General features: G+C 39.7%; 1 protein-coding gene and 1 non-coding gene across 3 annotated transcripts; one reads left to right on the forward strand and one right to left on the reverse strand.

The window, feature by feature from the left end:
• The first annotated feature begins 1,703 nt into the window (after nt 1-1,703).
• LOC104779903 (phytyl ester synthase 2, chloroplastic-like) lies at nt 1,704-5,912 on the forward strand. 2 transcript variants are annotated; one of them, XM_087509926.1, is made up of 14 exons: nt 1,704-2,394; nt 2,932-2,983; nt 3,087-3,142; nt 3,234-3,392; nt 3,480-3,584; nt 3,700-3,815; nt 3,930-4,051; nt 4,146-4,254; nt 4,340-4,470; nt 4,542-4,929; nt 5,021-5,134; nt 5,244-5,329; nt 5,416-5,525; nt 5,592-5,912. In XM_087509926.1, the coding sequence occupies exons 1-14, from the start codon at nt 2,016-2,018 to the stop codon at nt 5,780-5,782; spliced, it is 2,118 nt and encodes a 705-aa protein (XP_087366052.1). In that variant the 5' UTR covers nt 1,704-2,015; the 3' UTR covers nt 5,783-5,912. The 2 variants fall into 2 exon arrangements, with proteins under 2 accessions (XP_087366052.1, XP_010502630.1); XM_010504328.3 differs by having other exon boundaries at nt 4,563-4,929.
• Nucleotides 5,913-22,208: 16,296 nt separating this feature from the next.
• On the reverse strand, nt 22,209-22,314 carry LOC147945442 (small nucleolar RNA R71). Its single transcript, XR_015597853.1, has one exon. It is a non-coding gene; the product is annotated as a small nucleolar RNA R71 (small nucleolar RNA).
• Nucleotides 22,315-27,334: the final 5,020 nt, after the last annotated feature.

Below are 27,334 nucleotides of genomic sequence, written 5' to 3' on the forward strand. Positions count from 1 at the left end.
TAAACAATACATTAGTTTTAAAATTATGTGGGACTGTATTAAATATATTAGACAATACTCCCTCTGTTCCTGATTAATCCACATTTTAGGATTTTCACACATATTAAGAAAACATATTAAAAACTGACTTTAACTGCCTTTTTGTGATTATCAACTTTCTACAAATTTTAACCAATAATATTCAGTTTTTTTTTTAAGTTTACAATTTTGTCATTAATTACTTATTAAAAATATATATCGAAACCTAAAAATTGTTTTTTTGTGCAACATTTTTTTCTCTAGAAATTGGATTAATAAGAACTGGATGGAGTAGATTTTAGTGAGAATTCAGATTAAAATTTAGTTAATCATTTTTTTTAAGAATCTACCTTCTTTTATCTTGAGAAGAATTTAGCTGAGCCTTCTTTTATCTTGAGAAGAATTTAGCTGAGCCTTCACTAAGCTATAAGACTATGTGCATTGGTAAGTTCTGGAAGAGTTTCTCATTATAGAAAAAAATAAAAAATAATAATAATAATATTTAAACAAAAATAATAGAGATAATATACATTTTCATCTAGAAGGAGACATTCAAGACTTAGTAAGATATTGTTTCTTCCAAAGTTTTGAACTTTCCAAATATGAATGACCCGAACAACACTCCTAAATACCAGTGTTGTACGTTTCGTTGGAGGTTGAATCAATGGTATAGTAGGGAGCTAGTGTTTTTGTTTTACCCATGGTGTGAGAGAGAGAAGGTGAGAGTCGTCAAAGGTTGTTATTTAAAAAGAAAACTTAATGCAATGGTTGAGGGAGAGTAATCCAGGGATTGGAATGAATTGTTAATGACCATGAAATCATAGGTGTTTGGTATTATTTTGATTACGTTATAATTGGGTGGAAAACGTAAAGAGAAAAATGAAGGATATACTTCAATGGAATTCTTTAATTACCTTAAAGATTGTATTAAGTAATACAAATAACGTAATCATAATAATGGTTCATCTGATTCTAATTGGTGGTGCGGATCTTAACCCCTTTTTTGAATTTTTAAATTTGAATCCAAACAATTCGAAAACGATTTTGGACATGATTAATGTCACATACAGTTCAAAACTTGAAATATGTGTTTGGGATCTTGACCCAGATATTAAACCAGATTTGATTTAGAATTTGGTGGTAAAGTAGGAGAACTAAACCAAAGAAACCCAAAGATTAAGAAATTTTTGGAAAACCCCAGAGGGCCGGGAAGAGAACAAAAATGATGGTGAATTACTGTTCAAAGAAAGGGAACCAGATATGAGACCGAATTTAATTATCCAATAAATATGACTACGATGGGATCTAAGAGATTTTCCTGGGGAAGCTGACCAAAGAGCTTGCAGCGAAGGACGGAGACCTGTGGCGTATACACCGAGACAAAACAACAAAGGCTCGATGGTGAAGGTACATCAGAGATGATAGTTGCTGGGAATGATGGTGAAGAAGGTGAGAAGGTGATTACATGTTCATTTATAAGGGTTGTCGATTTATTTGGTGGGTCTGTATTTGGTTTTGTTTTGTTAGGCCCAATATTAAAACATAAAGATAATAGTCTTTAAGAATAAGAATAATCGGAGGACATGTGTCAGTTATATCATAAACCACATGTCATGTTCTTAGCAAAAGTTGAGAAAAACTTTCTCTTATTATATATCATATACATCCGATCCACACATTTCTCCAGTGAGGTCTAGTGGATTTTTATTTTTATTTTTCCAGTCATTTCCTCTATTCCCTAATTTTTTTTCGTTAATACAATTATTAACCAATTATATTGACTCTTAAATGATATAAAGGACCACATGACATTACGCATGTGACATGTCGAATAATGTTTTTTTTTTTTTTTTTTTTTTTCACAAGAAAGGAAATACTGAAGTTTATTATTTACCGCGCACTTTCTTGGCTCGTTGTTGGGAATAGTTTTGTCACATTTCTGAGTATAAGCTAAATAGGAAACGGCTACGTACAACTCTCTATAGAGCTTCTCACAAATGGCAATCACGGTACTTCGCTCGACCTTGTGTCTCTGTTCCGTCTCATCTTCATCAAACCCACGACAACAATGGACCTCAGCCCCGAAGCATCGACTCACTTCGGTCAAATCAGTAACATCCACGAATCCTCCTCCATCTAGGGGTGTTCAACGAAGGCGGAAGAATAATGATGAAAACGGAGCCACGGTGGAAAAGGTGGTGGAGAATCCGTATGCCAAAGTGGAGGCGGCCCGTCCTGATTTGAGGAAGAGCTTGTCCGACTTTTTGGAGGAAGCGAGAGGTTTCGTGGGAGATGGAGGAGGTCCACCTCGTTGGTTTTCTCCTTTGGAGTGTGCCGCTCAAGCTCAAGGCTCTCCTCTCCTCCTCTTTGTACCTGGTTTGTCCTCTTTCGCCTTCCGATTTTGAATTCATACCAACCTACCCACGTGTGGTGGTAATAATTGGGATTTAAATGGATACCAACCCGCGTGTCGTGGTTGAGGATCCGTGTCTCATAGACGTAACTGACCTGCTACTTGGAGTCTTGAGTTTAATCCGAGGTGGGCGTGCGGGAACTTGCAAAAGGGCCTACAGACTAGTCTTATTCTTAGAATCTTTGGAAGAAGACATAATATAATACGTGCATGATATCTCCACTCATTATCTATTATCTATTATTTATTATTATTATTATTATTGCAAGTAAGAGGATTTCTTATAAATATTTGATCCGCACATCCAAAAATAAAATAATATGAATGGATGTTTAGGGGAATAGGATATATTTGTTTGGTTAAATTGTCATAGTTTCTACGGATTTAGGACTTTAATTTCATTTCCATGGATCTATGAAACGTTTAGTTTTTTTTTTGTGTGTCAAGCAACGTTAACTAGCTTATTAAAGTTAACAAGACCGAGGATGTATAACCTGCAGGGATCGATGGGACTGGACTAGGGCTCATTCGCCATCACAAGAAACTCGGGGAGTGCGTTATTTCACATTAGTTCTCTGTTTTTCCAAGAACTTTTAGTTTTTGAATTATTGACATGTAAGGGATCTTCACTTCTGATGTTGTTCTCTTTGAGTAGGATTTTTGATATATGGTGCCTACACATTCCAGTCAGCGATCGTACTCCTGCTAAAGGTATCTTTTATTGCTCGTTCGAAGCACTACAAAAAAATGGTTAACTGACAGAGAATACAGGTACTTGGAACTAAAGACTTTTTGTATTCAGACTTGGTGAAGCTTATTGAGAAGACTGTTAAGTCGGAGCACCATCGCTTCCCAAACAGACCTATATACTTAGTTGGAGAATATATTGGAGCCTGTCTTGCTTTAGATGTTGCAGCCAGGAATCCCGATATTGATCTTTCTCTGATTTTGGTTAATCCAGGTACAAAGCTCTCTGTCTGTAGCCTGTAGGATTCTTAGTCGGTGAATGCCACAAATATTTTCTCATCGTACACACTGTTTGTTGCAGCCACACATGTTAACAACTTCATTTCGCAACCTCTATCGGGAATGCTGAATGTTTTACCAGATGGTATTCCAACACTATTGGAAGATATCTTCAGTGTTAAGCAAGGCACACTTTTATCCTCTCATCATTTTCTGTCTTGAATCATAAGTTAACCAACTAATTCAGTTTCAAGTTAGATCAATAACTTTATGCAAACATATGTTTCTTTGTTATTTGGTAGGCCATCAGCTGACTGGAATGTTAGACGCATTGTCAAATAATTTTTTTGGCCAGCAAATGGGCGGAGTGGGTGGAGGGATGCTAAGAGATATCCTTGCTGTTTCAACTAATCTTCCTGTAAGTATTCCTTCTTAGAAACTTATGATCTATGGGGCATTCCGTTTATCCTTTACATATTTTCTATTTCAGTTCTAGTGTTTATCTAGTAATGTGATCAAAATATATTTGCAGACTCTTGGTAGGATGTTCTCTAAGGACACACTGCTATGGAAGCTGGAAATGCTTAAGTCTGCTATTGCTTCTGTGAATTCTCACATATACCCAGTCAGAGCGGAGACACTCATACTTCTGAGGTCCAATAAGTTTCTCTGTTTCATTGATCACCATAATTTTCTGAATAGCTTGGAGAATAAGTTTTCGTGAATATCTGGTTGTTGACTATTGCAGTGGACGCGATCAGTGGCTACTGAACAAGGAAGACATTGACAGATACTCGCGTACATTGCTAAAATGTATTGTGCGTAAGCTTGATGACAATGGACAGTTTCCCCTTTTGGTTAGTGATCTCTCTTTATCAAATATTGATACTTTGGATCATCTATAACCTACACTTCAACAATCTCTTTTACATCTCATGTTAGGAGGACGGCGTAGATCTGGCTACTATAATCAAGTGTACTTCTTTTTATCGCCGTGGGAAGTCTCATGATCACATTACGGATTACATTATGCCTACCACATATGAGTTAAAACAACAAGTAGACGATCACCGGTAAAATTCCTCCCTAATTGCTCTGAGACATATATCTTAGTTTTGTCTGTATACTTAGCAAAACAAATCAGACTATCAAGTAAAAAGTGCAGATTGCTAGTGGATAGTACTTCCCCAGTAATGCTGTCAACTCTAGAAGACGGAACACTTGTAAGAAGCCTCGAAGGATTACCTTCAGAGGGACCTGTTCTGTACGTTGGCTATCACATGCTATTGGGATTTGACTTGAGTCCAATGGTAAATCAAATCATGAAAGAGAGAAACATTCACCTGCGGGGTTTGGCACATCCCATGTTTTTCAAGAATCCCCAAGACTCGTTAGTCGACATGAAGATGTTTGACAAATACAAGATGATGGGTGGAGTTCCAGTCTCTAATTTCAGTATTTACAAACTACTGCGTGAAAATGCTCATGTGCTTTTGTATCCTGGAGGTGTCCGTGAAGCCTTGCATAGAAAGGTGATAGTTTAGTTTCTGAACTTTTGACGGTTTCTCCATTTTTTGGGACATTCTTATTTTAGAGGCTTACATGTAAAGAGAGACTATGCAGGGTGAAGCATACAAGCTGTTTTGGCCAGAACGTTCCGAGTTTGTGAGAGTTGCATCTAAGTTTGGAGCGAAAATAGTTCCTTTTGGTGTTGTTGGAGTAGATGACATCTGCGAAGTAAGTTTTCTCTACTCTATTCCGCTTCCTTCATGTTTACACACGTTAGCAAGAGGCAGAAGCAGTGTCTCTGTATTCAAAATGATGATAACTCTACTCTATATCTCAGATTGTCCTGGATTCCAATGATCAAAGGAAAATTCCAATATTGAAGGATTTAATGGACATGGCAACAAATATCGCTGGCAACATAAGGTGTTTCATTACACACTATTTATAGATTGTTCTCATAATCCTTCCAAGTAATATATACTCATATGAACATTGATTTTGAACGTCAGGGAAGGTGACGAGAGCGAATTGGGGAACCAAGATATCTATTTACCAGGAATTATACCTAAGATTCCAGGGCCGTTCTACTTTTACTTCGGCAAACCAATAGAAACAGCAGGTACACATTTCATCAGAGTGTATGCTCTCTACTTCAAATCACTAACCTCAATAGTCATAATGGCAGGTAAGGAAAAAGAGCTGAAAGACAAAGAGAAGGCGCACGAGCTTTACTTGCAAGTCAAGTCTGAGGTCGAACAATGCGTTGCATATTTAAAAATGAAAAGAGAGAGTGATCCTTACAGACACTTGTTGCCAAGGATGTTGTATCAAGCAACACATGGTTGGGCTTCTGAAATTCCTACGTTTCATCTCTAAAATCTCTCTTTTATATTTTTTTAAATTACGATGTGGTTCTTTATATGTTGTACACATCTAATCATATGATATTTAGAGGTTTTAGGATTAAACACTGAACTCTGAATACTAAACTCCACTTCCTCAAAAATATACCCTAAATGTAAAACAGAGAATCCAAACCTAAAAACTAATGTAAAAAGAAATTTAAAATATTGTAAAAGTGTAAATAGTGTTATTTTTGAAAGTTTCAAAATTAAACCTTAAATTCTAAATATTAAACCCTACCCTCATCAAACATTTACCCTAAATATAAAATGGAGAACCCAAACGTAAATAAAAATCGGTATATAAAATTAAAATATTGTAATTGTGTATATAGTGATATTTTTTTGGAAGTTTGTTGAGTGTGTACTATAATTTTCTAAAAAAATATTTTAGAATTATTTTAGGATATTTCTCATGATTAAAATTACCCTTTTCAAACTTTCAAATTTTTTTTAGTTATCTCAATCTTTAAATCTTTAAAATGTTTAAAATACATTATCTTTTCAAATTTTGAATTTACAATATAAATTATTAATTACAACTCATTTATCGTGACAACATATGCACTAAAATTAGTATTTCTATGACACAAATTCACAGCTATCAGGTTTATCAATCCTTTCACGTTAAGATCGACACAAGCCTTAGGTAAATATGAAAGCTATGGCTTATTAGGTAACTTGTATCTACGTTCAGAATCAATATTAGACAATCAATTAACAAACACTAAATAAAAGAAGAGAAATACCCTAAAATAGTACTATTCTAGATTTTTATTCCAAAGTTAGTATACACATTCAAATTTTCCAAAAGTAGCAAATTTTATTATATTAATTAATCCTCTAAAAAATATCTGTTTTTTATTCGTCTTCTTCTCCGTTTAGTTATGACGATGTCGTTTTTATCTTCTCCTGGCATCTTCTTCCTCTAGCAATTGTCGTCTCCAGTATCTCCAACAATCATAGCCTTCGTCCTCTTCTCCAGCAAACCTCTTCTCGATTATGAAAAGTAATGAATGAAATTAAACACATCCTTATTTACCAGAAGCGGCGGTGGAGGCAAACATGTAACCGGAATTTAATAGTGGCTTTCTTCTCCAGAGAGCGGCACCACCATGAAGGATCAAACTCAATCTCGTAGGAGACAAAATCTATCACTCCAAATTATGTTATCAGAAGTAAAAGCAAAACAAATTTGATTCAACGATGCAATGATTATAGAATTAGGCTATCGTTCATGATTTGATGGATATTGAATTCACATAGATTGATGTATTCGTATTCGTATTCATCAAGGAGAATCAAATTGGTTGGTCCGATTCAAGGAAGTCTTCCTGAATTGCATAAAATCTTTCCTGAATTTCACACAATCCTTCATGAAGTTCAATCACTTTTAAAATAAAGTGCTAACAGAAAAATATGATGCAGATACATCATAAAAGTACCAAAGCAATCTAAAAAGGTTTTACAAACATCATACATGTCTTAAAACAGAGAAAGTAAAACTGAATTAAGGAACATAGTCCTATGAATTGTCGACACATGCCTCAATATATGAAAGAATACTCCATTAGTGAGAGGGTAATGATATCATTTTTGTACATATCTAGGTATTTACCAATATCTAAGCTTTTATGAAGGTCAACCTCAAGTTCATCCTGAAATCCAAAATTTTTATGAAGGTCATCCTGAAGTTCAATAAATATTTCCTGAATTCCGTGGAATCCTTCCTGAATTTCCAAGAATTGTTGGATGTTGGGTTCTGATTTTTAAAGTTACAAGAACATGTGGAAGAATTCTGCGAGCTATCAACAAAACTCAATAGGGTGGCGTGTATGCTCTGTTTTCTTTGTTTATTCCTTTTAATGAAAGCCTTCCTTAAATTCAAGACATCCTTCCTAAATTTCTTGGAGTGTTGTTGCAGCTCCAATTCTTCTGACCAAATCCGCATCTCTACAAAGTTACTACAACTAAACAAACACAACAGATGGTATAAAACATCATTCAATATATCTAAAGCTCCAATCTTGACCACTACAATATTACAAGTGAACAAACGCCACACATGGTGTTTATGAACCACCATTGATACATCTAAAACCCTCATCTTCTCCAATCTTGTATAAAACAGCACACACTCGTAACACTTTTAACTCACCCTCAAAGAATTAGAAAAGAGTAGTTTTGTTCAAAAGGAGAAGCTGAAAAACATCAAAAACTATACACAATAATTAATTTTATTAAGAACCAATCAAAAAAACAATGTCAAAACTCACAACACACAAATTGAACAACCAAAGTTAAAAATTTGGAATTTTTCTAGGAAAATAAAGAAAGATGAGATCTTTAAGGTTACCCACGTCAAATAAGAAGGACCTAGAAAATGATTCTCTTTCATAGTCTAAAAAGCAAATTAACAACGACAATGTCAAACTGCAACAATGGCTTTTCTGGGAAGAAGCGTTCTTCCACGAAACTCATCACTTCCTCTGCTCCAGAATCGAGCTTCACATCGAGAATCCAAAATATCTATCTTACCGTGAGTTTAAAATCTGAGATTAAAAAGCATTACAACAAGAGAAAAGCGCTGGTGGCATCATTATCTCCGATTTCATTCGCTGCATCATTACTCAAAATCAAACTGATTTCATTCGCTGTCTCCTCCTCCTTCGAGCCTCTCTAATTCAACTAGAGTTTTTTAGGATTTTTGCATAGACGATTGCTGCATTTTCCCCTTCCTTTTATTTTTTATTTATTTATGTAATTTCTCCCAAAATTAAAATTGTGCTATATTTGGAATAATTAAGATTGTGTGCTAGTTTTAGAATAAAAACTTAAATTAGTGCTATTTTTGAGAATCTCCCTTAAAAGAAACCAAAAACTCTAAACCCAGTTTTTCTTCTCTCTGTCTTACTTCATGTCTTTCTTCTCATAACTTGCAATCTTTACCTGAGCTAATGCAAAATAAAATAGATTATAAACTAAAGCTGACAAAAACAACCGAAACCAATCAAACAAACAAAACATGATTATAATCCTTGAACATAAAATGCTACTGAAAAAGACAATGATAAAGTGTATTTTCACAAATGGCACAAAAATAATTTTTACTTCCAAATTTAGCACATCATCTCTAAAGTTATAATATAGCACTATAGTTCAAAAGTTATAATATAGCAATATCTTCTAGCCGCTTTTGACACTTCCAGAGAGAAAAGAAGAGGAGAGAGTTTTTCCAGAGAGCGTTCTTGTGTTTTTATAGAGATTCTTGTCTTTGTTGGTGAGTTTTCTTCCTAGAGAATGAGGATTCAAGGCTAGGGGCGTGTGGGAAGGTTGTTGTGGTGCTAGTTTCGTCGTTTGGGCTTAGATCTCTATGTCTTGGCTAAGGTGAGTTCATGACCATGACTTATCTAAGCTAAGATCTCCGTTTTTGTGAATTTTTGTGTTGTGTGATTTTCTTCCTTTGAGTTCTATGTGTTTTCCGTGGCTCCCGAGGCTTGGATTCGCTCCTGAGAATGCTTGGGACGCATGAGAGGAGTTTGGAGGCGATATTTGGAGTTTCTTATAGAAGAGAAGTGATGTTCGACATGAGTGTTGATAGACACAAGGAGTGTGTCGGTCGAAACCAATGCGAGGACGGCGCGAGAAACGTAACAAGCATCGATCGACACATGTGGAGGTGTCGGTCGATGTAAATTAGGAATATTCAAAAATGACGAGCAGATGTCGATCGACACAAAGAGTGTGTCGGTCGACACCAGAAGACTGCATCGATCGACACAAGGTGTGTGTCGGTCGACACAACTTTCGCTAGGTGTTAGTGTCGATCGACACTAGGTGGGTGTCAGTCGACACCATCCTTCAGCAGCGACTGATCTTGTGATTGTTTTGTGTATTGCCTGGTTTTTTTTGTTGTTTATTGATTGTGGCATGAGAAGATTTATTGTTTTTGTGTATAGCCTAGTAGATGGGAAGATTGCCTCACGCCTCTCTTTTGTGTTGTGGCACAGGTAAAGGCAAAGGTGACCGTGGGATTAGGGTGATGAAGAGCAGGATGTTCTAAAGGCTCGGTTATTTTCTCTGTGCTTCTGTAGGATGCTAGAGTAGAACTTAGTTGTCTAGGATGGATGCTAGGTTCTTGGTTCTGTGATTTGTTTTGTGATATGTTAAGATGTTGAGATTATGTTATTTGTTTATTCATTGTCAGTTATTGATTTATTGGAATTGTTTTTATGTTATTCGCTGTTTTGACTGGGGCTAGGTTGCTAGTGAGTAATGGATCACTAGATATTAGAATATTTAAAAAAAAATGGATCGAGTTGTTTCAGAAACTAAAATAAACAATTTAAAACTACTAGAACATTATAAAATTAAAATATTTTTAAATTTAAATAATAAATAACTATTGATCTTACATATCTTTACTTAAAAAATTAAATTCAAAAGACAATCTAAATTTGTTTAAAAATTATCACTAATTTTTCTAAATTTTTTTTACGCGTGTCAAATTCTTTTCGACTTGACAAATGTCTAGATCATGTTAATAACTAACTTTGAAACAAAAATTTATATAATAACACGTTTCATGATTACATTAATAATATATTTGGCACTTGTCAATATCTTAAATCGATAACTTGACTATGTCATGAACACCACTAACTTTAAAATTGTTAGTTTTCTTTTTCTAAATTTTTTTAACATGTTTCAGAATCTTATCGATAGACTCAATATGTGTCATGATCATGTTGATAACTAACTTTGAGACCAAAGTTTATTTATATCTTATTATATAAATATAAAAAAATCTTAGAATTAGGTTAATAATTAGAATTTAGATTTCATATTTTTTTGAATAGAAATAATTGTCCCTTCGCATTGGCTCATTTGAGTTAATTTTCTATGGTTGTTGACAAAAAAAAATTATATGTCGTTAGTTATGTATAAATTTTTTTTATTATAAGTTTAGAATTTTTATATTTTTTATTATAAAATATTTTAGTAAAATTAGAATTGACACTTATTAATATCTTAATTGATATAATTAATATGTCTCACAATCTTGGTAATAAGTAACCTTGATACCAAATTTTAGATATAATATATATATATATCCATTTATTTATTTCTTATTTATTTTTTCTTTTTATTTTTGCTTTAAACCTTCTTAATATACAACAAATGGGAACATGAATTCTTAGAGCATCATTAGTGGGGTTGCTCTTGCAATTGTTTTTATTATAAAAATAACTAAAAGGAAGAAAGAGAAACAAACAAGAGGAATCGTTGTTTGGTGAAGAATCTGGAAAAATGTTTCTCAGACTAAATAGACATGTGTTAGTTACTCAGTAATATATATATTGATAAAAAAATAAAAAAAGAATGTGTATAATAAATTTTTCTTTTTATTGTTTTCTGATCAACATTTACCTGTTCTGGATTAAAGATGGTCTTAATTACCCTATAGTTTAGACAGATGGAAACAAATCTTATTTATTTAATCTTTTATTTTTTTGTAAATTTCTCATTTAAACTTTGTTACAGATTTTCTAGTACTATGTGTTTTCTGTTTCCATTCGAATTATTATTACGGTAGCATCATTTTAATTTTTAATCATATATTACCAAACTTTTTTTTATTTTATCCTGATTATGATTATTATTTGTTTTACAATAATTTTTACCATTTGAAAACGGCCTATACTAATAAATATATGTACGGAATATATCCATTTTTGGTATATATGTATAAATAAATAGAAAAGACTTATTATTAAATTGGTGTTGACATTAAGTTTGTTCTATTTATTTATATATACAAGAAAATCTCAGCTTACACGGATCTAAAAAATGCCACGGGTAGTAATAAGTCGGTCGGGACTAGTTGCATGACGTGTTTGAAGCATAATCATTTAGATCAAGTACAGGGCTTCGATTGATGTCGGCTGGTACAATTGTGATGTTCACTTTGTTAAATATTTCAGGTCTAATTATTCAATCAGTTTACAGATTTCGAACTTTGACTCATATATGAATATTTGACTAGACAGATTGTTTATTATATATTTCTTAGTTTGCAAAAGTCTCTAATAGTTATGAATTATCTTATAATTTTTGGGATTACGAACAGTGATCTCGTTTTTCATTTTCCATGCATTTTTAAAAAAAATCAAAATTATATTATATTATAATTCCAAAATAGATTGGACCAAGATCTTACACAAAAGAACCCAATTACAAAAAAGGGAAATTGGAAAGTTTGCCGGAAATAGAACGGAGGATCGGATCCTGCTGTTGGTCGGAAAGCAGAAAAGCCAAGCCTTAAATCCGGCGGTTTCAAGATCCACGGCTTTGCAACACCATTGAAGGATCAAAGATCAACGGTAAAAGAACCGGTTTCCACCATCGATCTCTTTCCTCCGACGCACCACCAAAGCTACAAACCTCTCAGAAAGCTAGCCTCTCCGACAAACCGGTGCCGCGATGCCATCGTTAGATCTATTTTCCCAAACAACCTGACATCATCAGATCTATCCCCTCCATCCCAGATCTGGGCTCTCCAATCTCCCAAAGCAAAGATCCTTCAATCTGGATGGGTGGATGCAAAGTCGCCGCAGCGTTCTAGAAGATCGTTGGCTCACACAAATCCTCTAAACTTGGAATCTGCGATCGCCATCTAAGATCTAAAATGATCTACAGTTAACCACCCTATCAAACAGCAAAACCCACCTTAATCTTACCGACTTTCGCCGTAGCTGCAGATTCTAGGAAGACGGTTGAGGCTAGAGGAACTCCGATGCTAACCATCCGACGTCTTCAAACCGGAGCTTGACTACAGAGTTCCTCTTCCGCCTGACCAGACCAACAGCTACATCGACAAGGATAAATACTACACCGCAGCTGACGGAGAAGAGATCCTACTTACCACTGGACCTTCGATGCTAACCTCGACCAACTTGCATGAAGACCAAGGAGCTAAACAAAAGAGGAAGGAGGGAGAGGAAATCGCCACACCAGAAAACTGCTGCTGGAAGGATTCCCCTCCCTTAGATATTAAAAAAGCGGCTAGAGTTTTTTAGGAGAGAGAAGGGAGCTGTTTTTGCCTCTCAAAGGCTTTTGTTCATTCCACACATTTTTCCATGCATTATTTAAGTCTTAAGATGTAGATATTGATATCATAGGTCTTGTTGGAGTTGGTTTGCATCTCCAAAACTGAGGCCCAACCTATAGATATCTTGAAAGGCCCAAGAAAATAGATGAGATTCTCAGAATGTTGATAAGAGTATTTCAGTTATTTTTGCGACGAACCGACACATTATCCTATAAATACGAACGTACGGCATTCGAGAGGAGGAGGAGGAGAAACCGTGAGAAAAACGACAAAAGATTAAAGGCTAACTCGTCGATATGGTAAATTGGATGAACCACACAAGGTCGTTCAACTTTATAGAATTTAACTCGCGTCTTGTTAGCTCGTTGACTCTCACTTTGTAGTTTGGTCTTTGACAAGGCTATGCTTATATTTATAAAGAGAGCTTTTGATACTTTTCCCTCAGACACTATACTTTAATTGTGACTCGATTTGGACATCAACAATTTGGCACGCCATGTAGGAGGAGCCAAGTCGAAGTCTTCTTTTAAATTAAAAGACGGGCATACAAATAGCTCGACAAGATGACTGGAAAAACTGACAACAGTAGATCAACCATGGAAACCGGGTTGGCTCGAAAGAACGACCACCAAGGGAATTAATTCAACAAACCTCGCAAGCCCATTGGAAACCGAGGCAACCCTCAACCCAGCACCACTCGCGTTGTCCAAAGGCTCGTCCATTTCCAGCATCGACGAATTGTTCAGCGGGATAATAGGACACCTCGATCAGCAAAAGAAGAGAACCAACACCCGTCTAGACGCGCTAACTCCAGCTCAGGCTAATTCTCAAGAAGAAATTAATCATCTACATGTTGCCCGATGTGTCCCGATTGACCCAAGCACGGTCAGAGTGATAGCAAGACCATAGTTGAGGGTTAACGGAGTGGAAGACCATCCATCCGCAAACATTGGTGGGCTGAACGAAGATCCAAAAGATAGAGAAATAAGGAAAATTTAAAAATAGATGCAGGAGATGGTGACAACGTTTCATAAAGCGATTAAACGATTAAACCCAAATTGGGTACTACGATGGAACCATTGACCCACGTGGTTTCCTCCCGAAGAGTATGATGCTGGTTCATGTCAAGTGTTCGTCGAGCATCTAACAAGGATGACATTAAGTTGGTTCTTTCATTTACCGTCTAAGTCGATCGACAATATTCAAGACCTAATGACCGCATTCTTGAAGCAATTCTCCTTCCTAATGGAAAACAAGAAATCACACGTCGACCTTTGGTCGTTAACCCAAGAACCAAAGGAGTCACTCTGATCGTTCATTGGGCGTTTCAATGACATCCTCATCAATATCTCCATACATGATGCAGTGATGATCATCGCACTCAAATATGTGTTGTGGTACAAGTCCCAGTTTAAAGAGGAACTGGCGGATGCTCTGTGCCGAGCCTCAAAGCATATCAAAGTTGAAGAGGAAAGGGTCATCTTTGCCAAGAGGCACGCAGCAGCAAAGAGTACGTTTGCAAAGGAGCACGTGGTCCCAGTGGCAAAAAAAAAACATGTTGAGCCTCGCCAACATTTCAACCGAAACTAGGACTGCACTCGGCGAACCTTCGCGGTAAGTGGAGGAGCTCAGCAGGCTCAGCCTTGAAATAAGTATTTCCAAAGTGAGGACGCGGAAGGTACCACCGCCCAGTGTTATGAGTACCACAAAAGCAACATGCATGAAACCGAAGAATATCGCTATCTGCAAGCCCTCCTCATGGCCAAGTGCAAGAAAGGCGGAATAATGATCAAGTCAGACAGAAGCAAGCCAACCAGGCCAGGGACGGGAAGTCAGAATCAGCAAGCCGAGAACATTGTTCAAAATATCATACAAGATCAAAGGCAGCTCGATGATCAATTTGAGAACGAGCATGAAGAAACACAAGAAGATGGACAGGGAAAAAGATCTCGTACTGATCCTCAACAAGAACAACTCCCACCAGAACTTAGACGAAAAATCAACATGTTTATGGGAGGTTTGACGGGATGCAACGACTCGGTTCGTTCAATTAGGGATTATACCAAAAAGGCATAGATGACCAGATCACGGCCGCCCAAGAATAATTTCCTGGATACAGCTGTATCTTTTGGCATAAACGATTTGGAGGGACTAGACTTACTGCACAACGACCTGCTGGCCAAAAAGTCAAGTAACAAGGATCCTCGTCGACACTAGAAGCTCGGTGAACATCATTTTCCTAAACGAATTGACACAAATGGAAATCAGCGAGCGTGACATCAAATCTGACTGCCACTCTTTGACCGGATTTGACAGCGACTTCACCTTGGCTATCGGCACAATTGACCTCCCAATCTTTGTTGGAGGAACAACAAAATATTCACGCTTCACTGTCATCGACAAGCCAACGATCTACAATGTCATCCTCGACACCCCATGGATCCATAAGATGAACGCAGTCCCATCCACGTACCACCAGTGCCTCAAGTTCCCGACTCAAAAAGGCATTTGCACTGTGCGAGACAATTAGTAGGTCGCACGAAAATGTTTCCTTATCGAGGATACTACAAAGAAGTTATAGCAATCACAGCGAGGGGCTGGGGTTTAAAATGCCGCACCGACCGACAGAAAGCCGACTGCAATCCATCAAGTTTTGACCACAACCGAAAAAGTAAACATCGACGAGACTTAAATAACCCAGAAAAAATGGGACGAATTGATTTATTTTTTTAAAAGTAAATTCGAAAATCTTCGCATGGTCGGTAGCCGATATGACAGGCATTAATCCGATGATCACAAGACATGAACTAAACACTGACACGAGATATAAGCTAGTTAAGTAGAAAAGACGAAAGTTGGGTCCGGAACGATCGCAAGCAGTAAATGACATGGTGCTGAAACTGCTCGGTGCCGGATTGATCATAGAAGTCAAATATCCCAACTGTTTGGCAACCTAGTCGTCGTCAAGAAAAAGAATGGGAAATGGAGGGTCTGCATTGACTTTACGGACATGAACAAGGCATACCCAAAGGATACTTTCCCACTACCAAGAATCAGCTCGTCGAAGCAACCGCGGCAACGAGTTTCTTACCTTCATGGATGTATTTTCTGGCTATAACCAAATTCTTATGCAGAAGTATCACAAACCGGAGAACCTATTGTTACAAAGTCATGCCTTTCGGCCTCAAAAACGTAGACGCCATTATTCAGCGATTGGTAAACAAGATGTTTGCGGATGAACTTGGCCTAACCATGGAAGTATATATCGACAACATGCTCGTCAAATCACTAAGCGTTGATGAGCACATTGCCTACCTTCAACAGTGCTTTGACGTTTTGAATAAATACAATATGAAGTTGAACCCGATAAAGTGCACCAGTAAAGTCAGGTGAATTTCTTGGTTATTTTGTGACCCATCGAGGCATTGAGGCTAACCCAAATAAAATTAAAGCCATTATCGATCTACCATCACCGAGGAATGCAAGGGAGGTTCAACGCGTGACTGGCCAGATCGCTGTTCTGAATCTTTTCATTTCAAGATCGACCGACAAGTGTCTTCCGTTTTACTAAAGCCAGGTAAATTTTGAATGGAATGAAGCTTGTTACAACGCGCTCAAAAAACTAAAAGATTACCTCTCGACTCTGCCGATCCTGGCGAAGCCCAAGCCCAACGAGACACTCTTCCTTAACATCGGCAGAGTCAACGTCTACACTCAACAGGATGCTCGTAAAAGACGACCGAGGAGAGCAACGACCCATTTTCTACGTAAGGAGGTTATTAGAAGATTCTGACACCCGTTACCCATCAGTCTATAAGATTGCCCTTGCAGTCGTCATTTCAGTAAGAAAGCTTCATCCATACGTCAAGTCTCACACCGTTGTCGTTTTGACTAACCAACCGTTACGATCTACTATCCACAGTCCCAAATAGTCCACTCCTTTAATAAAGTGGGAATACAGCTTAGCGAGTACAATATCGAGTTCTAAACTCGCCCAACTGCCAACTCAAAAGTTTTGGTTTTCTTCCAAATTGAGTTACCGTTAGAAGGCAGCGAGCCGATGCCTCCCATTTCCAGTAACGGAAAATGGACCCTCCACATGGATGGGGCGTCTTTTCACCTCGGTTCAGGAGTGTGGATACGCTTACCATCACCTACCGGCGATATATTAGAGTAGCCAATTCCGCCTAAGGTTCCAAGCAATAAACAATATCGCTGAGTACGAAGCTCTCATCGCCAAACTAAGGCTTTCAAACAGAATATGATTCCACGCTTTTTGCAACTCCCAGCTCATTGCTAGTAAGCTTAGTTGCGAATACGACGCGAAAAGTGAACCAATGGCGGCTTATTTGGACAACGGTTCGACGAGTTTGAGCTGACAAAGATAACTCGAGGAGACAACTCCTTGGCAAATGCACTAGCTATGTTGGTCTCGACCTCTGATCCCGACCTCGGTCGAGTAATCCCAGTAGCATGCATCGACACCCAAGTGAGAGGGCGAAACGACCAGTCGAAACAGACAGTTCGAGCCACCTTCGATCGACGATAAGACAGACTGGCGGGTCGTGATAAGATCCTACCTGGGAGATTGAGACCTAACAATGGAGAATATAGCCGCTAGGCGACTAAAAACCAAAGCCGCCCACAATACCTTGATGAAGGAATTCTTGCTTTGTTAGAGTGCATCGGGGGCCCTATTAACCTGCCTACATGGCGACCAACTGCTAGAAGTTCGGCGCGAAATAAGAGAAGTGTCAACGACAAGCCCTATAATTCATCAACCGACCAAGTTGCTATGCGCCAAAACTGTCCCGTATCCCTATATGCGTTGGGCGATGGACATCATCGGCCCGTTGCCAGCATCAAAGCAAAATTAAGGTCAAGCACATACAAAACTTTTTCTGGAAATATATTACAAGATGGTCACAGAGAACGGCTTGCAGTTCATCTCCCTTTAGTTCAAAAATTTCTTTGAAATGTGGCGAATGAGGTTAAGCAAGTCAACACCGAGGTCTCGATGGTATAAAAAAGCAAGTGGATGCCAAAAAGGGCACTTAGGCCAACGAGTTGGACGGAGTGCTCTGGTCTTACCGCACAACTCCCCGACAGGCGACAAACAAAACCCCGTTCTCCCTAGCTTACGCGATGGAAGCCATGGCACCCGCAGAGGTCGTAGTTCCAGGTTGCGGCGATCGATGTTGGCAAAAGATGCGAATTTCAATAACCATATGCTTATCGACCAATTGGATGAGCTCAAAGAGAAACTTGACAAAGCATTGCTACAAACTCAAAACTATCATCTCGCCGCAGTCAAGTACAATTACAAGAAAATATATAATCGTCATTTTGATAAAGGCAACCTCGTAGTACGCAAGGATTTTGAGAACACCGTAGAGCCAAATGCTGGAAATGGGAGAAAATTAGTATGGCCCACACAAAGTATCAAAGGTCTTCCACCCTGGTGTATACAAATTGCTTACTATGCACGTGGACCATGTCCCGAGATCATGAAATTTTATGCACTTAAAAGACAGTGTTCCTGAGCTCGGCCACCTACAGTCTTTGCTCTTTTATTTTGCGAAGTATGTAATTTGTGATATGTCTACATATTTTGCGAAGTATGTAATCTTTGTCATTCCACTCGAGTGGGATTTAGTTTTCGACGTCTTCATCAAAGTTGTACGGAATTGAGTTATCTTTACAACGCCGTTTATTTCAAGCCAATCGGAGGTGTGGGTCAAGAGTTATCATCGTTTTAGTGGATGCGTATACACCACGCTCGAGCCATGCTCCCCCGCCATGCACTCCAGCTTGGCTCGTACGAGCCATGCTCCCCCGCCACGCACTCCAACTTGTCTCGTCCGAGCCATGCTCCCCCGCCACGCACTCCCGCTTGTCTCGTCCGAGCCATGCTCCCCCGCCACGCTCCCCAGCGCGTCCGTCCGAGCCATGCTCCCCAGCGCGTCCGTCCGAGCCATGCTCCCCAGCGTCCGTCCGAGCCATGATGACATTGCATTCCATTCGACGCGCACGGACTCGATCGCACATGTCAGGAAGAAAGACGTTTGGTCTCACACGCTTCAGGAGTTTACCGAACCGACGCTTTACCTTGTCGTTTTAAGTCTTAGGGCTTTCCATGTTGGACTACGATGTACACATTATGTTAAGTTTTTGCTGAGATGATAGACAGGTTTTCACCTAGGGTATCAATCCCCTATGCAGTTGTAGTACAAAGGGTTATCAATCCAAATGGTTGTGTATTGCTAGCAGGAAGGATATGATCAGAACAATGCAAGTCAAGCCAAGCAATTAAGGTTTGGGTTCTAACAGTCCGAAAATAAACAAAGTAAAGGAATATAAACAAGTAAACCGCACGACCTAAGCACTCGATGCAATCAATCGAGTATAGGATCGAGTGGGGGTGATCGAGTATGAAAGTAAGTTATGAACAGCTCGAGGTATTACTCGATGCAGGTTATCGTGTACCTGATCGGGTAACTGGTCGAGTAAGTAAAGAAAATGTAAACAAATAAAATACGAAAGTTCCTAAGGATGGGGGTAATCAAATCCTAAGTGTTCTAGACCAGTACGGATGCCTTACATGCCTCAAGAAATTATTTCCTAGACAATGAACCTCTAAAATCTTGTCACCACACTTTCGCACTAGCAACAATCAACCTTGAACATACTACCACACTGTCGCACTAGCAATATGAACAAGCAGGCATTAAGAACAATTCATTTTTGTCAGTAAACTTAGACTTATCTGATTTTGTCACTCAAAGTTAAGTAAACCTCTAGCATTGACCTAATCAAGCATTTTATCTACTCCTTTCGGCCTGTAGCGTTGTAAACGCCCTAGATCTAATCTCAACCTTTCAGTATGTTGACAGCATTAAGAACATCAACCTAGAAGGAAATATATCAATCATCACAATCAACTAAAGCATCCTAACTGATCAAGAGCACCTAATCATCTATCCCATCCCTAGAAACCTTGCTACACTACTCGGACATAGAAACGAATGACAAAACAATAATAATAAACAAAAATGACATTATATTAAAAGATAGAGTAGAGTAGAAAGAGTATGGGATAAAAATCTAAGAAAACTGCAAAGTAAAAATGCAAAAGAAAAAGAAAAATGTTGAGTCGCTCAGTTCTCTCACAGAAGCTCTCGCTCTCTGGTTTGAGGGTCTGCGGCGTGCTCGTTTACTAGCTAGGGAAAGAGGGGGTTTATATATGGAAACCTATTTGACCTAGCTTCCCAGACCTGCCCGATGGTCTACTCGATGGGGTACACGAGGGTGAAGTCGGGTAATTCCTCGGGTGGATCTTCGGGTTGCTCTTCGCGCTCTTGGATCCTCTTCGATTGTGTTGGGGTTCGGACTTGTTCTTGTTGCTCGATGGCTCCTTCGGGTACATGCTCGAGTCGTCCTTGTTTTTTCCCATTATTGGCTCTTTAGCACCTGTTTTCATCCAATATATGCAAATGCAAAAATGCAACACCCTAAATGCTCTAAAAGTTGATTCTTACAGTAAATGACCTAAAAATGCTAAGTTAGAGGTATGAATGATGCAAAATATGGACGAAAAAGGATGCTAAAAACATGTAAATTAGAGTGTTATCATGAGACATCTCATTTTTTAATCTCGTATTGTTTTCTTTCCTAGAAGGTTTTAACCTAGCTACAAAAACACGTTCTGAGACTTGTATTCCGATATCTTTGAGATTTATTCAGATTTTACATTTGATTCCTTCTAAAAAGTTGTTCATCTTATTTTTATCTATCTAAGAATGCTTGTTTCAATGTTTTCTATGTTTGCATCCTTGACGATGATTTTCGGATCTGAGTAGTGTGGTAGTTCTTGAGGATGGGATAGATTAGGTGGAGGATCTTAGGATGTAGGCTGTTTAAGCTTGATTTGTATGATTCCCTTCTGGACTAGAGTTAAAATTGCTAGTTTCTCTTTGATCAATTGGAACTAGGTTCGAGACATTTCCACACCCAAAAGGTGTTTGATGAAATGTCTGACCAACTAGTGCCAGAGACTTACGTTCCTAGCCTAAGAGATTAGTTGTCTAGGATGTTTGTTGACGTGAATGAACTTGTTTGTCATGCCTGCTCAACCACGTTTCTCTAGCGAGAGCTAGGTATGGAAGTGGTTGAGTCTGAGTAGCTTTTGCCAAGAGATTGGATTAGCTAAGTTGTGATGTTCATTGTTTAGGGATAGTTTGCTTGTGGTATGTTAAACACTCTGTAGACTAGGATACTCCACCGACATCAATTACCCCATCCTTAGGACTTCTTTCTTTCTGATTTTTGTTACATTCCTGGAACTGTTTCGTTTGTTCATGCTTAGAATCGTTTTCGGTTTCACTCATTCTTGTTCGGTACTTGTCATACATTTTCGTTTATGATTCTGTGACTCATTTCCGTTTTGTATTGTCATCATTCTAGGACTGCTAGACAAACACTCTCTTTGAATTGGCTTGACTTGTGATTTCTTGATTGCATCTCAATTGTTAGCAACATCCCATTTGGATTGACACCTTAAGTACTACAACTGCATAAGGTTAACTGAACCTGCTAGGACACACAAAAATCTTAGTATCAATTTGGCGCTGTTGCCATTTGGGATTCGTTTTGCTACATTTGAGACTTCAAGTTTTGCAATGTTAAGTTCTGTTATACTTATCATTCTGAGTATTGAATTGTTTTGGTTGTCTGCTTGTTTGTTTTGCGTCTCAGGAACCTATTGATTGCAACCTTGCATACACACCAGATCAAGAGGAAATCAGAATCTCCTTCCTGCTGTCGACGACATCAATCGGTTACAAAGACCACGACAAGCTCGTCATCTAACTGCTCATCCCGCACCAGTCACTATGGAACAACAGAATGAACCAAATCCGAGACCGCGAAACATTGGTGATGGGGATGCACCAAACACTCACACTCAGCGCGCTGGAATCGTCCCTCCCGCCGTGCATAACAACAATTTCGAAATCAAAAGTGGTCTGATCTCCATGATCCAAGGAAACAAGTTCCACGGGTTGCCTATGGAGGATCCACTCGACCACTTGGACGAGTTCGACCATCTATGCAGTCTCACCAAGATCAACGGCGTGAGTGAGGACGGTTACAAGTTGCGCCTCTTCTCATTCTCCCTGGGAGACAAGGCTCATCAATGGGAAAAAAAACCTTCCCAAGGGATCAATAATCACCTGGGATGGTTGCAAGAAAGCATTCTTGGCCAAGTTTTTCTCCAACTCCAGAACAACACATCTTAGGAATGAGATTTCTAGCTTTACTCAGAAGAGCTTAGAATCATTCTGTGAAGCCTGGGAGCGTTTCAAGGGTTACCACAGCCAGTGTCCACACCAGGGTTTCAGCAACGAGTCACTGCTGAGCACTCTCTACCGTGGTGTACTACCAAAGATATGTATGCTGCTTGACACTGCTTCTAACGGTAACTTCCTGAACAAAGACATTGATGAAGGATGGCAACTGGTTGAGAATCTTGTCCAGTCTGACGGTAACTACAATGAAGACTAAGACCGCACGATTAGAGGTGACGTTGGATCTGAGGAGAAGTACAAGAGGGACCGTAAAAATGTCAATGACAAGCTTTACCGCCTCTTGCTTAGTCAGCAACAGACTGTCCATTTCGTATTTGAGGATGACCCTTTTCAAGCTCAGGATGGGAAGGGTGAGCAGTCTGAAGCAATCAACTACGTCCAGAATCAAGGTGGATACAACAAGGGTTATAACCCCTACAAGACGAACCCCAATTTGTTTTACTGGAGCACCAATGTTGCAAATCCACAAGATCAGGTGTACCCTCCTCAACAGCAACAACAAGGTCCGTAAAAACCTTTTGTTCATTACAATCAAGGATTCATGCCTAAGCAACAGTTCCAGCAAAGTTCTCACGCTCCTTCCGGACCACCACCAGGATTTTCACCTCAACAAGTTCAACCTACTCAAGCTCCCAGAAAATCGGTCAGACGGAAGAGCGGTGAGACGAAACTAACTCCCCAGGAATACTACGAGCTGTTCCAGCAGTTGGAGTTTGATGGAACAAGGTATCCCCATGTGAAGACGATGCAGCAACTCGGGATTGCAGAAGATGTTCAGTATCTGTTTAGGCGGTGCCATTTGGAGAGAATCATGAACACACCCAAGAATGGATATAGGGAGGAGACAATTCAGCTCCTCTGCACTCTGGAGATGCACTTATATGTGGATGAGCCGGGAATGATGTCTGATGGAGGTCTGGGTTACATTACATTTCGCGTTCCAGCCAATTCCACACCCTCTCCCTCAGAACCGTCAAAGAGATGTTTGGATTTCCCAGCAGAACAGGGTCTACGCTGCAGTTTGAGCGGAATGAGATGGTCGCACTCTGGGCAACAATTGGGAGCACGCCCACATTCACCTCATCGAAGACAAAAGCGCTGAACCTGCGCAGCCTAGTATTGCGTTACTTCCAGAAGGCGGTTTCGAATGCATTCTACGCCAAAGGGATCAAGGGATACATGACAAACGGAGAGCTTGAGATGATTGATCTCGCGCTTAAGGGACTCTCATTCACTGCCATGGATTTCACCGCGATGCAAGGTGACATATCCAACACTTCCGTCTCGCTCTACCTTCTCAACTACCTAATGTCATACAAGAGCTGGGTCTCGAGGCTCAGCGGCAACCACACTCCCGGAGTGATGTGCATGGGAGGCGTAGTGACTTGGTTCCTTGAGGCTGCTGGTGTTCCCCTACACTCTGAGTCACACCCACCACGTTGGATAGACATCAACAACCTGCGACAGCTACGCACCTTGGATTGGGGTTTGAGGCATGGACGGTTGCTCTACAAGTTTGTGCATCCTGTTGTTGGTCCTTCGAGATTACTCGTCCCTTGCGTCGAGTTGACTACGATCTTAGGGGGTGAGCATATCGAGTTCATCCCTCCCACGGATACCCTATACAATTCTGAAGTTGCGGAGGAACATGTGGGCGTTGCGGCAGCAGAGGCCGAGCCAATGGAGGAAGCCACTGAGGAGTATCGCCCAGAGCAGTTCTACTTAGAGGAGTACTCAGACCCAAGAATGGCTAAGGGGGTCAGAGCAGCACATCAACGCCTAAACCAGCTTCAGCGATGGGGGAAAGCCAGAGACAAGGCGCTCAGCAGCTTCACCAAAACTATCAAGAACTTCATGCGCAAGTTTAGCTGCTCCACTTCCACAACCGCTATCCCTAGGTCTATCCCCAAGGACACCAGACCAATGTTAGGATGGCCTTCCGCGACCCTAGCACGAACACCCTCTCTGAATCCCTCTCTAGCACGTCAATCTTCATATGTACCTCGGGAGCGTCAGCCTTCACCCGCTCCTTCATGCCACTCGTCACACGAGTCTAGGGAGAGACAGAGATGCGGTTCGCGAGGTTCCAGAGCCTCTTCTAGTCGGTGATCAGCGCGTCGTTCTGCTGCTCGAAATGAGCATGAAGTTGAGGTTGAGCAGCAGGTCGAACAACAAGGTGATTATCAGCCTACCGAGGTGGTTGTGTTGGTATCGGACCATGGTGAGTCCAGAGTCTATGACATGCAGTGTGACAAGCAGCCGAACATGTACCAGAACACGCAAGCGGTTGAGCAGCAAGTCGACCAACCAGCTGATGTCACACCAGCGGATCCTGAACAAGGCGAAGGACAGAGTCAGTTTCACGCTCCTCCTTGGGCGAGCACGGACTCCTTCTTCTACTACTGAAGTATTCCGACCCTCCCTTTGTACATACCATTTCATTCCATGCATTGTTTTTGTTGTGATTCTCAAATTCTCCTGCAAATTTTTCTTACACAGGAGTCTGTGTAATTTAAGTTTGGGGAAGGGTTTGAGATGATGTATCTGATGTCGTGTTCTGTGATTCTTATTTCATATTTTTGTATCATATCATGTTTGAGTCTGCATTCATTTATTTGCACAGAAAAACCAAAAAAATTGAAAAAAATTCGAAAATATCCACAAAAACAGAGTGTTCATGTAGCTTGCACTTGCATATTAGGATTGAGTCTAGTGTCATTCATATAGGGGTGTTGCATTTAGCACAGGGGTTGATGATGATTGTAACCTTGGTAGCATGCTGAATTCAATAGGATAGGATCAAGGCCCTTGTTATTAGTTCTTTGATGCTTGTTGATTGAACTTGAAAAAAATAAGATTGAAGCATGTTTTGAATTGACGTCATTCCCTATCTATCTGAACCTAATCCTGACTTGAAATTATCATGTTATGCATTGAAGTCGAACTCATGGATACCATATACATACTTGGATTGTCTTTCACATTTTTACCACCCTTGTCAATCCAAGTAGCTGATTCCCATCTTTGAAACAGTTCCCCGCACCCTTAACCAACCGTTCTTTCAAGCCAATTGTATTCTTGAGTGTCAGGCCTTTTTCCGAGTTGAGCTTGTTAGAAAGTGTTAGGTTCTAACCGACAAGAGTAGGATCCTGTGTAGTTCTAGTTCGCGTTATCCGGACTAGTAGGACTAGGTGAGAACTCGATTTTGGGTATTGGGTATGGATTTGTGCAGAAAAGTGAAGTGTAAAAAGAAAGTAAAGGGTAGAAAATCTTTAGGAGGGGGATGTGTTTTCAATGTTTACAAGTCTAGTAAAGGATATTGGGTTGAGCAAAATAATGAGTTATTGGTTCCGGGCATAAAACGAAAGGATTAGACAAAGAAAAGAAATTAAAATGTTTAAGACGTCTAGATTCCTTAGAAGAAAAGAAAAAGAACCTTACTGATAATAAAGATTTCCCAATCCGCTAGAATGATAAGAAGTGAACTTCTCCTAAGACCAAGTGTAAAGAATGAAAGAATGGGTTTGAGATAATTTTTGTGATGAAGGGTAGGACCATCTTCGGTTTGGAATGTTCTTTGGGTAGACAGGGCACTGCTCTTGTATGTATCAGGTGGTTTCAACCTTTAGCCTTCTCTTAAGCTCACTCCTTTTGTGAGAGAACCTTGTTCTGAATTGATAAAACCACCTGAGGAGGAGACCATCTATGTCTCTGACCTTTTACCCTAGCCAAATGAGTTCAATGACATTGCTTAGCTTGATTCACGGTTCTCTGTTAATGAATGTTAAAGGGAATGATTGATAGGATTGCATGTGTAGATTAAAAAAAAAAAAGTTCCTTCACCATGCATCATAGAGCTAAAAACAAGGACCTTGATTTTAACTACTCTATTCAGCATGTTTTAGGTTCTGAGACCCCATCTTCACACCTCTTCTCCATACTCTATTCTTGATTGTTTGCTTGAGGGCAAGCAAAGAGTAAGTTTGGGGGAGTTGATATGTCTATATTTTGTCTCTCTTTAGCCTATTTTTATCATGCATTTAGCTAGGATAACTCATTGGTTTGCATCATTTTCTAGTCCTTTCTATACACTTTGCATGTTTAGGTAGTTCTTGCATTATCCTTGCATACATTGTGCATTTCGGAGTATTTCAGGTATTTGGGAGACGTTGGAAGCCATTCTCGTCCGAGCCATTTTCGTCCGAGCCATTTCCGGGAAGCGTCAACCGAGCCATCCGTTCGAGCCATTCCAATCGAGTGGGATTTAGCTTTCGACGTCTTCATCAAAGTTGTAGGGAATTGAGTTATCTTTCCAACTCCGTTTATTTCAAGCCAATCGGAGATGTGGGTCAAGAATTATCATCATTTTAGTGGATGCGTATACACCACGCTCGAGCCATGCTCCCCCGCCACGCACTCCAGCTTGTCTCGTCCGAGCCATGCTCCCCCGCCACGCACTCCAGCTTGTCTTGTCCGAGCCATGCTCTCCCGCCACGCACTCCAGCTTGTCTCGTCCGAGCCATGCTCCCCCGCCACGCACTCCAGCTTGTCTCGTCCGAGCCATGCTCCCCCGCCACGCTCCCCAGTGCGTCTTTCCGAGCCATGCTCCCCAGTGCGTCCATCCGAGCCATGCTCCCCAGCGTCCGTCCAAGCCATGATGACATTGCATTCCATTCGACGCGCACGGACTCGATCGCACATGTCAGGAAGAAAGACGTTTGGTCTCACACGCTTCAGGAGTTTACCGAACCGACGCTTTACCTTGTCGTTTTAAGTCTTAGGGCTTTCCATGTTGGACTACGATATACACATTATGTTAAGTCTTTGCTGAGACCTATCATTTTTTATCTCGTGTTGTTTTCTTTCCTAGAAGGTTTTAACCTAGCCACAAAAACACGTTCTGAGACTTGTATTCCGATATCTTTGAGATTTATTCAGATTTTGCATTTGATTCCTTCTAAAAAGTTGTTCATCTTATTTTTATCTACTAAGAATGCTTGTTTCAATGTTTTCTATGTTTGCATCCTTGACGATGATTTTCGGATCTGAG

Source organism: Camelina sativa, chromosome 4, assembly GCF_030686135.1.
Source record: "Camelina sativa cultivar CO46 ecotype springtype chromosome 4, ASM3068613v1".
Taxonomy (NCBI): domain Eukaryota; kingdom Viridiplantae; phylum Streptophyta; class Magnoliopsida; order Brassicales; family Brassicaceae; genus Camelina; species Camelina sativa.

Bases quoted from the DNA above. Each gene is read 5' to 3' on its own strand.
- LOC104779903 (XM_087509926.1), top strand. From the start codon at position 2,016: ATGGCAATCACGGTACTTCGCTCGACCTTGTGTCTCTGTTCCGTCTCA. The intron at 4,255-4,339 runs GTTAGTGATCTC...ATCTCATGTTAG, and splicing joins ATGGACAGTTTCCCCTTTTG to GAGGACGGCGTAGATCTGGC. The intron at 4,471-4,541 runs GTAAAATTCCTC...AAAACAAATCAG, and splicing joins CAACAAGTAGACGATCACCG to ACTATCAAGTAAAAAGTGCA.